The sequence below is a fragment of the Doryrhamphus excisus genome, linkage group LG12, assembly GCF_037039965.1.
Source record: "Doryrhamphus excisus strain RoL-2023G ecotype Guam linkage group LG12, RoL_Dexc_Guam_v1.1, whole genome shotgun sequence".
Taxonomy (NCBI): Eukaryota; Metazoa; Chordata; class Actinopteri; order Syngnathiformes; family Syngnathidae; genus Doryrhamphus; species Doryrhamphus excisus.
In genome coordinates, this window is record NC_136368.1 from 214,642 (window position 1) to 229,040 (window position 14,399).

Here is a 14,399-nt window from a genome sequence, read left to right on the forward strand (position 1 = left end):
GGCGTGGAAAAGCAAGACGGGAAAAAGACCCGCACAGGAAAAGAAAGCTCCCCCCACTGCGGCGGCCCCAGCGCATATTTGACCTGCTGAGTCAGCGTTTTGCCCACGTCCATGTTGTGTTTTTAGGTTTTTATGTTCTTCTTATTGCGTTAGGGTTAGGGTTACTACTCGGGTGCCTACTTGGGAATGCTGGCGTCCGCGGCATCTCCTTTGGTGCTGCTTGTGTTTGGAAACATCCGTACCACCACTGTACCACCATCGCCTGCCGTCTGTCTTTCCAAATAAGATCCTATCTGCAATAAGAAGCCAGGAGTGAAGGTGAGAAGCACTGTGGAGGACCTTGTTCATCCTCTGCATCTTCTTCCATCTAGACGCCGCTCAGCCCAAGTCCTTCAAGAGGAAAAGGTCTCTGATCAACTGGCCCTTCTGGAGAGGCTCCAGCAGCCAGCTGGACGGCCTCCCCCCCACCCCCGCCTCGCTCTCCCCCACCCCGGGTCGCCTCTTCGGGCGAGAACTGGGCTCCGTCTGCTCGGCAGACGGCGGCCTGCCCAAGCCTGTCATGGTGAGCGGCGTGCGTCACGTGGGGTTGTCGGAGGCAGTGACGCCATTGGTAACCTCGTCCCCTCGTCCTCCTCAGGACATGCTGGTGTTCCTCTACGTGGAGGGGCCGTACACCAGGGGGGTCTTCAGGCGCTCGGCGGGGGCCAAGGCCTGCCGGGAGCTGCGGGACAGGCTGGACGCGGAGGAGGACGACCCCGAGATGGCACGCCAGTCTGTGTTTGTGGTGGCGGCGCTCCTCAAGGTGACTGGAACGCACGCACGACCGCCGCTCCCCCCCGGGGTGATGTTTGGAACTACAAGCACACTTTTTGGATGCAGGACTTCCTGCGGAGCATCCCCGGCAGCCTGCTGTGTGGGGACCTCTACGACCAGTGGACGGCCGTGACGGAGAAGGAGGGGGGCGGCGACACCATCGGCCAAGTCCGCAGGTAGCTACCCAAACCCCTCCCCCACCTGACATCAGTCAGGAGCCTTTTTCTGTCGTCTCTCAGGTTGCTCCGCCTCCTCCCCGCCGAGAACCTGCTGCTGCTGCGCCACGTCGTGGCCGTGCTGCACCGTATCCAGGGCAACGCCCACGACAACCAGATGAACGCATTCAACCTGTCCGTCTGCATCGCTCCCAGCATGCTCTGGGCCCCGACCCCCGGCAGCCCCGAGGTGGAGGGGGAGGGGACCAAGAAGGTGAGCAAGCGCTGTCGTACTTCCAGCCGCTGGTTGTCTTCGGAGGGAAACTGGATCCCGGTTTGATGTCACATGGTCAGCAGCTGGCCAGCAGCGTATCACGTGGGGGGGCAGCCCGGCTGTTCATGAGTCCTGTGCGGGGGCCAGCTAACGTGCGGCGTGCAAACAGCATCCAGACGCGCTAGGCGACAACATCTGGCCCAAACAAACAAAGCGGGCCGTGTTTCCATGGTGGCAAACAGCAGCTTGGGTGGACGCCCAGGAACCTTCCACTCATGCAGAGGGGGCGCCGCCCAGCGGCCTCCTGGCATCTACGTGGGCTCCTCCTCGTACGTTGGCGCTCTGGAAGTGGGGCGATGATGTCACAGGTCGTGTCGAGCTCAGCATGGCGTCACGTGCCAACAGCGGGACGGTACGCCGAGGAGGAGGAGGGGGCTGTTTGGTGGTCAGGTTGGAATGCGGCCGTGGGCGTAGGAAGGCGGATGAAGGAAAATATGGCGCACCCCCACCCCCGCCCACGGTGTGGGCAGATGTCCCACGGGGCCGATACCAGGTTATGTAGGTCAGGAATTCCTGGAAGGAACAGCAGCTTTGGGAATGATGTCAACGCCAGGCGGACGTACAGTACCAGTCAAAAGTTTGGGGACGCCTTGTCATGCTTTTCAAAGTAAAAGTGTCTCCAAACTTTTGACCGCCACATATTTAGAAGGTCATACACTTTCCTACGCTCAATAAAAGGCTGATAAATGGCTAATGAATGGCTGATATATGGTTAATAATGGCTGATATATGGTTAATAATGGCTGATGTATGGTTAATAATGGCTGATGTATGGTTAATAATGGCTGATGTATGGTTAATAATGGCTGATATATGGTTAATAATGGCTGATATATGGTTAATAATGGCTAATACATTCCCTGGCCAGCCTTCACTACCATCTCATCGAGTCCTCGCCCACGTCAATAGCTGTCTATGGCTTTGCCTGCCGGTAACCCAAACAGGCGCCAAGCTACCAAACATACCTGCTCCTTCCCTCACCGTGCCTCGGACCGCTTTGTGGATATGATGGCCTTCCCTTTGACTGCAGTCACGTGACCTGGCGTGTGTGGTGAAGAATACGATGATGTGGGAATAGACGTCAGGCTTCTTTACCAAATATAACCGCCGTGCCTTGCCCCTCCCCCACGCAGGTGTGCCAGCTGGTCCGCTTCCTCATTGAGAACTGCGTGGCCGTCCTGGGCGACGACGTCACCTCGCTGTTTGCGGCGTTCAGCCAGAAGGGCGGCAGCAGCGAGCACGGCTCCGGTGAGTCAAACAAGCAATGGTGACGTCTCCCAGCCGCACGTCATGAAGGCCCAACTATGACCTATGACCCTGGGCAGCAGGAGCAGGGGTTGCACGGGGGGGGGTGCCTCTTTCTGATCGCTGTTGTGCGTTTGTGCTTCCAGACGTGTCGTCCTTCCAGATGAACGACTCCTCCTACGACAGCCTGGAGAACGAGCTGAACGACGAGCCCGAGTCGCCCTGCCAGGAGCAGCTGCCCCTCCGCGACAAGCCCGGCAGCCGCAGCCGCGACTCCGTCATCACGCTGAGCGACTGCGACCCCGACCCTGACCCCGAAGCCGAGGGCGACCTCCTGCTGCAGCTCCCCCCGCCGGCCAGGCCGCGCCGCTTCAGCCCCTTCGTCCGCCAGCCTCGCGCCCGCCACGCCCACGGGGTGCCGTCGCAGGGCGCGGGGAGGAGGCTGCGGAGGAGTTCGGAGCCCGCCTTGGCGGCCTCGGGCGCCATGATGGTCTGTGCAGAGGAGGGCCATGCGCCGCTACGCAAGGCCAGCTATGACGCTGCCATGGAGGGCAAAGGGGAGGAAGAGGAGGAGGAGGAGGAGGAGGTGTTCCTGGAGAAAGGTCTGAACGGACTTGACTTGAACCAAAGTGCCAAGGGAGGAGCTACAGTTCAGAATCAGAATGGTGGGCGGAGGAGAAGCAAACACGCCCCCCCGCCCCCGTTGCGACTGGACGCGAGCTGCTCGAGTCTGTCCTCTCCGGCCACCTCCCCCACAGGCTCCTCCCTCAGCTCTCTAGACTCCGCCTTCTCACAGTATTCCACCGATTACGGCATCATGCCGCCGGGGGACCCCACCCAGAGATCGCCGAGGTGCTCCCCCCCGCAGAGGGAAGCTCCGCCCGGACAGCCTCCTCGCTCCTCCCACGGCGCCCACCCCAACACGTGGCTCAAGAAGGACCGCCGCTTGTCTTTGAAACAGCCTGTCAACGGACACGCCAAGGAGGACGACGCCATCTCCACGGCGACCAACCAAGGCTGCCAGCGGCGCTCCAGCAGCCCTCCGTCGTACCAGCAGGCGCTGCTGCAGCTGCAGCGCGGCTCGCCGTTTTACAGGGGGGCGGAGAAAACACTGACGGTCCGAGAGCTCAGGCTCCTTCACGACCAGGCCGCGCCGCACACGGGAAGCGAGGCCGCCCAGCCCCCGAAGGGCGTCTTCTATGGACAAAGCGCCACCAGTCTGGTCCTCAAACGCCAGAAGTCCCACTCTCTGACTCCGCCCACAGAGGGACGCACTCGGAGCAAGACGCTTCCCCGCCGCGCATCCGAGCCCGCCAAAATGGGCGCCTGCCACACCTCCAAGCCGGCCGCCACCCTCGACAGACCACGGCCCTGCAAAGCTCCGCCCCAAGATGGCAGGTCGAGAGCGTCAGACGCGGAGCCTCAGCACCGCCAGTCGCGTTTCTCCCTGTCGCCTTCCGCGAACCGCGCCGTACGGGACTACTTTTCCTCGCAGGGGCCGGCGGACGCGTCGGGCTGCGTGCGGCACAGCCAGGAGGTGGCGCTAGCCATCCAGCAGGCGAAGGAGGAGTGGCAGAGCCGGCAGTGTAGCGAGCCACGATTGGACGATTTCGACCAGCTCTTCTTCGCAGAGGAGTCGTACGTCTGACTGTGTACATATGATCTTTGTCTTCTTGCTGCCTGGGGGGGGGGTTCTTAAAGGTACGGATGCACTTCCTGCTTCCCGGCTGCCATTTGCAATCGCAGCTCGCCAAAATGAAGAATGTGAGAGTGTCGGTCTTTTCTGCGAGATGACATGTGAGGAAGCATCTGATCCCAAAACATTCCAAGCGGCCAAGAGGAAAACCTCAGAGTCCTTCATCGGACTTTCAGCACTTCCTTTTTAGGATCCTTTTATTTTGGAATAGAGAACTTTATTTGTTGTTGGCTGGCTTTATAACACCTTTTTTCAAGCAGGCAGGGATGTATTTATTATCCATGACACAAGAAAACACTTTATAATGAATTCTATCAAAGTAATATTCTATATTCTATCAAGTTCTTCATATTTATGATACAGAAATATATAAATAGTATGATCTTGTTACGCCGTGTAAGAAAAACAATTTGTATTTTTGTACATGGCATTTCATGCTGCTGTCGCCATAGAAACTATATTTGCTATGTGCGTGTATATACGTGTGTATGTACATATACTTCGTATACAGTGTATATAGAAATATATACACATAGACTGTGTACATCTACATGTGCCGTCTACAACAGAGCATCTGGCTTTTCAATAAATGTAAAAAAAAAAAAAGTGATTCCTGTCCCAGATTCATGGCTGGAGTCCTATTAGTGAGCTAATAAGGTTTTTCAGCATGTAAATATGTCATAGAGGATCTTTGACAAGTGTTTTTATTTGAATTCCTAAAAACAGCAGTGTTCCCGTCGTAAAAATGGTTAAAATGGTCTTTGACTTGTGTTGTGCTAAATCCTGTTGTGACTTTGGTCCTTTCTAGGGATTTGCTCTAAATTGATGCCATTTTTTGCGTGAATAGACTGTATGTTGCGTGTTTTCTGAATAAAAACTAGTTCCATTGAAAACAAAGATCCGGATGTGACGTCACAGGTAAGCGCCGTCAGTAGTGACGTCATTATTCTGCGACCTGTCACATGGCAGTAATGCCGCGGCAACCTTATTTCGCGCAGGTAGCTGATTTTTGTTTTTACTTTAAACACATTAGTTTCCCGGTAGGGTCTTCTTTTGTGGTCATTCTCCATTTGTGAGTGGGAGCTTCACGGACTCACTCTGTCGTCGTCCGGGATGAGTGACAGTGACGACGACGACGTCCCGACCCTGTCGGAGCACACTCTGGCGGCCCTGCGTGACTTTTACACGGAGCAGGAGACCCGCAGCGGTCCGGGTGTGGAATCCACCCCCTCGGAGCAGTTTGCAGTGGGAGCAGTGGGCGAGGACTGGGTGAGTCTGTTGGACTGGATTGGTCATGAAACCCTAAAATGTGATAGCACACCTTGAAACGAGTGCAAAGATGATGTCTAGCATGTTCTTGATTATATTTGCCATTTATAAAACGGCATACTGTTTTAAGTGGGCACTAAACTGTACGACAGCCTTACGACACTGTGACACTTTACGGCAGCAACTCACTTGACGTTAGTAGCTCTAAACTAATGCAAAGCTCGTCAGCTATTATAGCTTTTAGTTCATTATCGTGACCCCGTGTATGATGAATAGTTCCAAAAACGGCATAATGTGGTATAATCTGACCTATTCAATGCGTGCTCATTAGCAAATACTATCTGACCTATTCAATACGTGCTCATTAGCAAATACTACAACAAACTCGCTGCACTACGCCTGTTTTTGTGCATTTTCTCTTTAGTCAGGTGGGGGCGCTGTTGTCCAGCACTCCGCAATCTATGTCACTGTTCAGCGTCCCATAAGGTCCTAATCGAATTGAGTGTGTATGATAATTATCCCCAAAATACAAAAGAAATTACATTTCTGACTCTATAATGTATGAATGCATGAAGCACAAATCCGTGTTTTTGTGCGTTAACCAGCGGATGAGTCAGTTCTGGTACACTGATGACACAGCGACACGCCTGGCCCAGGAGCTTCTCCATGAAGCCGGAGAAGGAGGCAGGTAAAAACTCCACACGGCTCACTTTATGAGGTATACAGTCTCATGACGTGTTTGTGTAGGATCGCGTGCGTGAGCGCCCCCAGCGTCTATCAGAAGCTGAAGCAGCTGGCCGGTCCAGACCAAGCGTCTGTGGTGGTTCTGGAGTACGACCGCCGCTTCTCCATCTACGGCCATGACTTTGTCTTCTATGACTACAAAGAGCCGCTGTCGCTGGCGGCCAGCGTGGCACCGCACAGCTTCGACGTGGTGCTGGCAGACCCTCCTTACCTGTCCGAGGAGTGTCTGAGCAAAGTCAGCCAGACCGTCAAGTTCCTCAGCAAAGGCAAAGTTCTGCTCTGCACGGGTAGGACCACTCTTTCCTCTTTGCTCAGCCAATTGTAGCCATTTGAGATAATCACTAATCTGCGCCTCTGTTAGAGGGGCAATAATATGAAATCTTGTACTGTCAAATTAAAGCATGCATTGCGATTAGTCGTATTCATTGTTGGTTTTTTCATCTTGCTGTACTGTTTCTGTACCCGAGTTGCCTTTTTTTAATTGCTCTCCGGGCACCACATGACTAGTTTTGTTGTCGGCAGGCCAAACAGCAGCTAACATGAACGCCACTAGCGTCATCTTCAAGGCATCTGGATTTACTTAGCATTTGAATCACTATTTGAATCACAGATGGAGACGAGTGGCACTTGTAAGATGGTGTCAAAAGTCAATTGAAATCAATATTGTACCGGTTGTTGCAAATATAGCTAATGGTGTCAGGATAAAATACCGTAGCACTTTTCTGCTATTACGTTGTTGCTGGTCCATCCAGGAGCCGTCATGGAGAACGTGGCCAAACAGCTGCTGGACGTCAAAGTGTGCAACTTCCTGCCGAAGCACAACAGAAACTTGTCCAACGAGTTCCGCTGCTTCGTCAACTACACATCACGCCTACTGACCTGCTGACAACCGTGTGTAAGTACTGTTTACATACTTACTCGGGTGGCATCTCGTCATCCGCTCGCTGCTGTCCTTTGCCTGTCTGCAGGTGGTCCATGATGGACCACATAGGAAGCGTTCATTGTGTTCATTGACACATTGTTGTAAAGTGTGTCAAACCTACATTTAAATCATCCGTTTGATTGTGATCCCATCACTACTGTGGACAAAATATCCTGCTAATATTGCATTGTGAGTACGCTCTGGAGGGAGACGACCCATAACTAAGAAATATGGCTTTCTGGCTGTTTCTTGGAAAGCAACAAGTAAACATTTTTTTAAAAAGTGGCTAACCGCATTCTAACATGCTCCTCTGCTCCAACAGCTGGCTACCATGAGTTGCACCTCCACCTGGCTTGGTCTGAGGTACAACACAGCATCATCTTCATCTTCACTTACATTCTTGTCATAAACCTGCCAGAAGGAGTCTTCACTTCATTTTTAATTTAAAATACAATTTTAATAAAAAAAAAGTCTCCTATGGGTATATAATGTATAATACTGCGAAAACCACGTGACAACGCTTTCTTCTCCAATTGGTCAGCGCCAAAATGTAAACAGGAAGACGGTCTTAGTAGCGAATGGCATGTCACCGAAACCAGAAAGTCGTTTGGTGATCACATGAATACAATTGCCAATCGAGCAGACCCACAGCACAACAGCAAATAGAAACGTGTCATTTTAGAAGACGTCGCGAGCATAACGCTAAAGATGACTGATGTTATGCTAACGGCTAGCATGCCGAACTGAAGACGTGTGTGGTTAAGACTTTGTTTTCTGTATGCAGTTACGTCAACATCGTGTCGTTAAAGATGTGTGACGTATACTGCTGGACCGATAGATGGATGGATGGATGGATGGATGGATGGATAGATAGATAGATGTGTGAACGTTAATCGACAAACTGTTACAAACACGCCGGGTTGCTTTGACTTTTTCCGGGTTCCATTGCGAGCGCGCTCACCGTTGACCAATTGGAGAGTACAGCAACGTCACGTGGCTAGCTGTGCCGCATTTAGGAATTCTTACACAGGAGAAAGGAAACTAATACTATATTGTGTAACTCTTGCTATATGCTATAGCTATCCATGTACGTAAGTACAATGCTATAGCTATCCATGTACAGGAAGTAGAGTATAGTAAGTACAATGCTATAGCTATCCATGTACAGGAAGTAGAGTATAGTAAGTAGAATGCTATAGCTATCCATGTACAGGAAGTAGAGTATAGTAAGTAGAATGCTATTTTTGGTTTGTGTTGATAGCCGACAGACGTTTAAGTTTGGCTAAATGTTTATATACTACATTACCCACAGGGCTTAGCGCTGGATCCGGAAAAGGGTCTGCTACTGCCGTCGTCCGAGGTGTGTTACTGGAGCATAGCATTACTATTATGTCGCTATTGCTGCTGTAGACGCGGGAAACAAACACAAGTTTTGACTGTAGATTTAAGCGCTGCCCACAGATGAATTCCATCGGCAGATTTATTAGCACACCTTAGCTTAGGACGCGTCCGCTGTTCTACTGTCCATTCATTAGTAGATAGCGCACTCTGGTGGTGACCATTTGTACTGTGGGGATCCTCCCGTTGGAACTTCCCTTTTTATGGCTATGATTGGATTGGATGAAGTCTGCATATTCCTTTCATAGCAACGTTTGAACCAACACGATGAAGCAGTAATAAATCCAGACACGCATTCCAACAGCGCTTTGGGTTGTCCTCCCTGAATTCCTGAGACCGAGCATATCCAAACATGGAAGCTGGAGGCGGCACAGAGTGGCACGAGTCATGCAAAGCCATCATCCAAACGACATCAACACACGTGGGCTTACATAGAATACCTACGCAAACCCATATGATCCCTCCCCAAGGCATGCTGGGTAGCTTGTGCTAGTCTTCCTCACAACAGTTTGTCGGGTTGTTGCCACTGGACTACCTAGCATGCCTTGCAGGCGTTTTAAGGAAGCCCTTGGTTGCCGTTTATCATCATCTGCATATTAGTAGTAGTAGATTTACGCCTGTGTTAAGTTGCTGTGGATGTCTTTTGTTGCACTGTGAGCAAGAATGTCCTTCTGACTGATGACCATCGATATTTGGATGCCCGTTTTTTTAACCAAACACCTTCCCTTGTTGACTTGGAGCCCCAGCCAGCATGCCCCCCCCCCCCCCCCCCCACTGGTTGGAGGTGTAGTGCTGCATGCTGCTTACTAATAATAACATTACGATGCTTGTAGTATTTATACTAGCTAGTTTCCCTTGATGTAAACAACTGTTTACCCAAAAGTTGCTTTGTATCTATGCTAGCGCCGTGACGCATCAAGGCGCGCCCGTGCCCCGGATGACACGTGGCGCAGCCCACCCTGGGACCCCAGCGGTAGACGATGAAGCGTTACCTCATTCGTCCTCCAGCTGCTGATAAGGGCAGACGGCCACCATATCAGCGGCTGCAAGGACAAGGTCGCCAGAGCGCCAGACAGGAAAACATCTATGAGGAGAGACCTTCAGTTGTTCCAGGGCTGTCCAACCTGCGGCCCAGAGCCAACATCGACCATTAGACTTTAAAATGGGATCTAAAAATCTTTTTCATCTGGCTTCCATTGTGCTTTTCCGGCCTAAAGTGGCTGTATCCGTTTCAGGGTCAAAGCGTTACCATGGTAACATCTTTCGTACACGTGCAAGCATGGCCGCTGCCATCCAAGTGACGAAGGAAGTTGGCCACTTTGATAACGCTGAAGTGGCGTTACATGGAAGTGCCACGTGAAAGGAGGATACGGGCCTCGTGGTCACATGGCGTTCACCACGCATTCTTTTCTTGTCAGGAGGAGGAAGAAAGACTTTCTCTTTCCGTCAGGGCTTGTGTGGCGTCACGTGACTCCAAAACCTCCAAGGCTTCTCTCCTCGCTTGTCCGAAGAGTGTCTTAGGACGCAACCACATTCATCAGCGACCCCCCCCCCCCCCCCAATCATCCAAAAGCAGCAATCCTGGGCTTATAAGGCCGCCCACCCCCTCGGAGTGTCAGTCGGCTCAGGGACGCTCCCGCCTCAACATTCCCACTCTCCTCCTTTGGACTTGTGCTCGTGTGGGATGTCTCTGGCCAGCCAAGTGTGCGTGGTGACGGGAGCCTGCGGATTCCTGGGACAGAGGCTGATCCGGCTCATCCTGGCCCAGGAAAAGGTGGCTGAGATCCGCCTGCTGGACCGGACCATCCAAGCCCAGCTGCTCCAAAGTCTGGACGGTAAAAGACGGCAGCGTACTTTCTCACTTCCTGGCCAGTGGACCTGCTGGCAATGCTAGCAATGCTAGCAATGCTAGCAATGTTAGCACGGGAACCTTTCAACGCCAGCCTGCTTGCAACTAAGAACACTGGCCATGCATGGTGGTAGACCACCACCATGGATCCCCCAGGGCCCTTTGTTTACCCTAGGCTGCATCACAGGCTGACTTTGCCCCAATGAAAAGATACTATTGTTATGACAAATAGTATTTGTGTTTTTGATGGATGTAAAGGTCTGGAGAAGGGCGGGGTCACTGGCCAAGGAAGATGGTGCCGCATTTTGGTGCAGATCTGGATAAAAATATTTAGTCTTCACAACTGTCTATTCTTTTGAACAGACCAAAGTAGTAGTAGTACTAGTAGTAGAAACTATCCTTTTGAAAAGACCAAAGTAATACTTCTACTAGTACCAGTAGTAAAAACTATCCTTATGAAAAGACCAAAGTAATACTACTACTAGTACCAGTAGTAAAAACTATTCTTTTGAAAAGACCAAAGTAGTAGTAGTACTAGTAGTAGAAACTATCCTTATGAAAAGACCAAAGTAATACTACTACTAGTACCAGTAGTAAAAACTATTCTTTTGAAAAGACCAAAGTAGTAGTAGTACTAGTAGTAAAAACTATTCTTTTGAAAAGACCACAGTACTAGTACTAGTAGTACTAGTAGTAGAAACTATCCTTATGAAAAGACCAAAGTAGTAAAAACTATCCTTTTGAACAGACCAAAATACTACTAGTACCAGTAGTAGTAGTAGTAGTAAAAAGAAGTGTTTACGTATGTTCGACCAAAGTTGGAACCTGATTTGAGATCATCATCATCATCATCACCAAGTCTTCCTCTTGGCTCGTCCAACCAATCCTCCATGTCGTGTTCCAGAATGCAGAGGCGGCACCAAGCTGAGCGTTTTCGAGGGGGACATCAGGGACGGCGACTTCCTGAGGCGAGCCTGTCGCGGGGCGTCGCTGGTCTTCCACATGGCGTCCATCATCGACGTGATAAACGCCGTGGATCCCAGCGAGATACACGCCGTCAATGTCAAAGGTGAACGCCTCAGCCTGGGTTTGACGCTTCTACTTGGGGCGCTACATGAGTGCGCTAGCTAGCTACGTGATTGGTGACCAACCTGCGGCAACCGACCGCTGGTGGTACACAAGCGCCCTCTAGGGGTGCATCGGAGGCATACGCAGTGTTGCCTTGGTTACCATCGTTAATCCAGTCCGGTTTGACTCAAACCAAAACAGACTCTAACCAAGGTAGGTTTTCCCATAGAAAATAATGTCAATCCAATTTATCCAGACACCAAAAACGTTTTACAGCCAATCATGTATACGTTGGAATCTTAGTTACAAGAAGCTAGCCTTCCTCTGCCTCCTAGCTAGCCTTCCTCTGCCTCCTAGCTAGCCTTCCTCTGCCTCCTAGCTAGCCTTCCTCTGCCTCCTAGCTAGCCTTCCTCTGCCTCCTAGCTAGCCTTCCTCTGCCTCCTAGCTAGCCTTCCTCTGCCTCCTAGCTAGCCTTCTTCTGCCTCCTAGCCAGCCTTCCTCTGCCTCCTAGCTAGCCTTCTTCTGCCTCCTAGCCAGCCTTCCTCTGCCTCCTAGCTAGCCTTCCTCTGCCTCCTAGCTAGCCTTCCTCTGCCTCCTAGCTAGCCTTCCTCTGCCTCCTAGCTAGCCTTCTTCTGGCAACCAGACCAGCAACCCATGAGATGTTCCGTCCTGCAGGAACCCAGCTGCTGCTGGAAGCGTGCATCGAAGAGAACGTGGCGTCCTTCATCTACACCAGCACCATCGAGGTGATGGGCCCCAACCCTGAAGGCGAGCCCATCTTCAACGGCGATGAGGACACGGTGTACAAAAGCTCCCTGAAGTTCGCCTACAGCAAAACCAAGAAGGAGGCAGAGGATAGAACCCTGCAGGCTAACGGCGAGGCGCTCCCCGGCGGGGGCCGGCTGGCCACCTGCGCCCTGAGGCCCATGTACATCTACGGAGAAAACTGCCGCTTCCTGCTGGGCCACATGGTGGACGGACTGAGGAACGGGGACCTTCTCTACAGGATGTCCCTGCCCGAGGCCAAAGTCAACCCCGTCTATGTTGGCAACGTGGCCGCCGCCCACCTCCAAGCCGCCCGCAGCCTCCAAGACCCCCAGAGGAGAAATGAGGTCGGGGGAAAGTTTTACTTTGTTTCCGACGACACGCCGCACGTCAGCTACTCCGACTTCAACCACGTCATGATGTCTCCTCTGGGCTTCCGTATCCAAGACAAGCTCATGGTGCCTTTGCGCTTCTTCTACATCGTCTGCTTCATCTGGGAGATGGCGTGCATGATGCTGCGCCCCTTCCGCCGCGTGGTGCCGCCCATAAACCGCCAGCTGCTCACCATGCTCAACACGCCCTTCAGCTTCTCCTACAAGAAGGCCCAAACCGAGCTGGGCTACACGCCCCAGTACACCTGGCAGGAGGCCCGCAAGAACACCGTGGAATGGCTGGCCGACCGGCTGCCCAAAGAACGACAGAAGCTGTGGAGCATGTGAACCCCGTCACCAAAAATATACGCCTTATATCTCCGTACGCCTCATGTACCGTACATCTCATATCTCCGTACGTCTCCGTACGTCTCCGTACGTCTCCGTACGTCTCCGTACGTCTCCGTACGTCTCCGTACGTCTCCGTACGTCTCCGTACGTCTCCGTACGTCTCCGTAGGTCTCCGTAGCCAAGTCACTAAGAGGGTGAGACTGAATCAGCGTTATGATGCCATCTGCTGTACAGAGCTGGAACAACAAGCTACATTGGCTGACAGTCCCATCATAATGTGTTTATCAGTGACCCAAATAGGTGTCCTGTTGTACTAACATCCTACATGTAGTTTTACTGTATCCTATTAAAGCTCCTTAGAACCTTACTGTCATCTCATTTCCTCATTAGCGTTAGCATTTGGTCTTTGACAATTAGCCTTTTTGTGTTTTGGATCAAAGGAGAGAAACAAAGTTACTGTCAACATCAAAAGACCCCGAAACGGAAGGGCGGATGACATAAAGCGGGATGAAAATGGACACCCGCTCACGGTGGATTGATCCAACACAAAGGGGGGGGGGGGGGGTTGGTCAAAACACACACACATACTTGGAACGGGTGTGAAGCGGGGACAGAGTCCAATACTTTGAACAAACAGTCATTGATCAGCAATGAGGTCATGGAATGGCTGCCAGGCAAACACTCGGATGAGAGCACAACATGTTGCTGTAGCTTTAAGAGGAAGACTTGTTATTTTCGGTAAACAATGAAACATTTGTAGAGGTCAGACATCCACGAAAACAGCTCCACTTTGGACGGCCTTTGATTCAAAGTTGGGTCAAATAAACACACAAAAATATTTAGTAGGAACAAAACCAAAACCCAACAGGAGCCGGGCTACGTGTGGGAATGTCGCTATCCATGCATACAGTACGGTAAAGTACGGTAAAGTACGTGAAGTACAGACCTGTGACCATTGTGAGGACAAGCAGTGTAGAAAATGGATGATGAATGCAAAAACTACTATTGGTTCTCCTTAATGTCGGCTTTTCTTGCATCAAGGCCGTCCTCATTCCCTGCTTCTAGAAACAACATAACATCAACACCATAATGACAAGAGAATTCCTAACGGGAAGAGCAACAGTATGGTAAGAAAAAAGTCCCCCTCATCCAGCAACCACGTCATGTTTGGTTGAAACTCGTTGCCAAAGCTCATTTTATTTTAAGTAGCTAAAACTAACTTTTAATCTCAGAATGAGTTTGTGATGTGTCATTTCTGCTTGCCGTTCCCCCACAGAAGGAATTGACTGATGCGGCTCGTGTTAGCCACAGTTATGCTAGCCTGTGCGCCGCCATCTTGTTTGTCTATCTCGTTACGGCCAATCCCGTTTAGGCTTGGTTGTAATCCTTGTTAATTGGTTAGCACAAACAGTCCCACGG

At 51.4% G+C, this 14,399-nt stretch overlaps 3 protein-coding genes across 6 annotated transcripts in view; all 3 read left to right on the top strand.

The window, feature by feature from the left end:
- Nucleotides 1-5,052, top strand: part of LOC131136312 (rho GTPase-activating protein 20) — a 41,811-nt gene extending 36,759 nt beyond the window's left edge. For 2 of the 3 annotated variants that reach the window (XM_058083022.2, XM_058083019.2), the window contains 6 exons: nucleotides 372-562; nucleotides 638-802; nucleotides 880-989; nucleotides 1,053-1,242; nucleotides 2,436-2,550; nucleotides 2,694-5,052. In XM_058083022.2, the coding sequence (XP_057939005.2) occupies nucleotides 372-562; nucleotides 638-802; nucleotides 880-989; nucleotides 1,053-1,242; nucleotides 2,436-2,550; nucleotides 2,694-4,195 (2,273 nt within the window). In that variant the 3' untranslated portion in view covers nucleotides 4,196-5,052. The remainder of the gene's footprint in view (nucleotides 1-371; nucleotides 563-637; nucleotides 803-879; nucleotides 990-1,052; nucleotides 1,243-2,435; nucleotides 2,551-2,693) is intronic. The other variant, XM_058083021.2, reaches the window with a different exon arrangement.
- A 151-nt stretch (nucleotides 5,053-5,203) lies between these two features.
- Nucleotides 5,204-9,852, top strand: eef1akmt1 (EEF1A lysine methyltransferase 1). 2 transcript variants are annotated; one of them, XR_013629577.1, is made up of 6 exons: nucleotides 5,204-5,512; nucleotides 6,118-6,200; nucleotides 6,260-6,543; nucleotides 7,009-7,151; nucleotides 7,501-7,541; nucleotides 9,812-9,852. XR_013629577.1 is itself a non-coding variant. In XM_058083039.2 (6 exons), exons 2-5 carry the CDS (start codon nucleotides 5,357-5,359, stop codon nucleotides 7,140-7,142), a joined length of 657 nt encoding a protein of 218 aa, XP_057939022.2. In that variant the 5' UTR covers nucleotides 5,226-5,241; nucleotides 5,327-5,356; the 3' UTR covers nucleotides 7,143-7,151; nucleotides 7,501-9,326. The 2 variants fall into 2 exon arrangements, 1 of the variants encoding a protein (XP_057939022.2); XM_058083039.2 differs by lacking the exon at nucleotides 9,812-9,852 and having other exon boundaries at nucleotides 5,226-5,241; nucleotides 5,327-5,512; nucleotides 7,501-9,326.
- Nucleotides 9,853-10,103: 251 nt separating this feature from the next.
- On the top strand, nucleotides 10,104-13,352 carry hsd3b1 (hydroxy-delta-5-steroid dehydrogenase, 3 beta- and steroid delta-isomerase 1). Its single transcript, XM_058083036.2, has 3 exons — nucleotides 10,104-10,411; nucleotides 11,330-11,494; nucleotides 12,169-13,352. Exons 1-3 carry the CDS (start codon nucleotides 10,261-10,263, stop codon nucleotides 12,975-12,977), a joined length of 1,125 nt encoding a protein of 374 aa, XP_057939019.2. The 5' UTR covers nucleotides 10,104-10,260; the 3' UTR covers nucleotides 12,978-13,352.
- The last annotated feature ends 1,047 nt before the right edge of the window (nucleotides 13,353-14,399 follow it).

Excerpts from the sequence above, each read along its gene's own strand:
- hsd3b1 (XM_058083036.2), top strand. The coding sequence starts at position 10,261 with ATGTCTCTGGCCAGCCAAGTGTGCGTGGTGACGGGAGCCTGCGGATTC. Across the intron at positions 10,412-11,329 it reads GCTGCTCCAAAGTCTGGACG|AATGCAGAGGCGGCACCAAG; the intron begins GTAAAAGACGGC and ends GTCGTGTTCCAG. Across the intron at positions 11,495-12,168 it reads ACACGCCGTCAATGTCAAAG|GAACCCAGCTGCTGCTGGAA; the intron begins GTGAACGCCTCA and ends TCCGTCCTGCAG.
- eef1akmt1 (XM_058083039.2), top strand. The coding sequence starts at position 5,357 with ATGAGTGACAGTGACGACGACGACGTCCCGACCCTGTCGGAGCACACT. Across the intron at positions 5,513-6,117 it reads GAGCAGTGGGCGAGGACTGG|CGGATGAGTCAGTTCTGGTA; the intron begins GTGAGTCTGTTG and ends TGCGTTAACCAG. Across the intron at positions 6,201-6,259 it reads GAAGCCGGAGAAGGAGGCAG|GATCGCGTGCGTGAGCGCCC; the intron begins GTAAAAACTCCA and ends GTGTTTGTGTAG.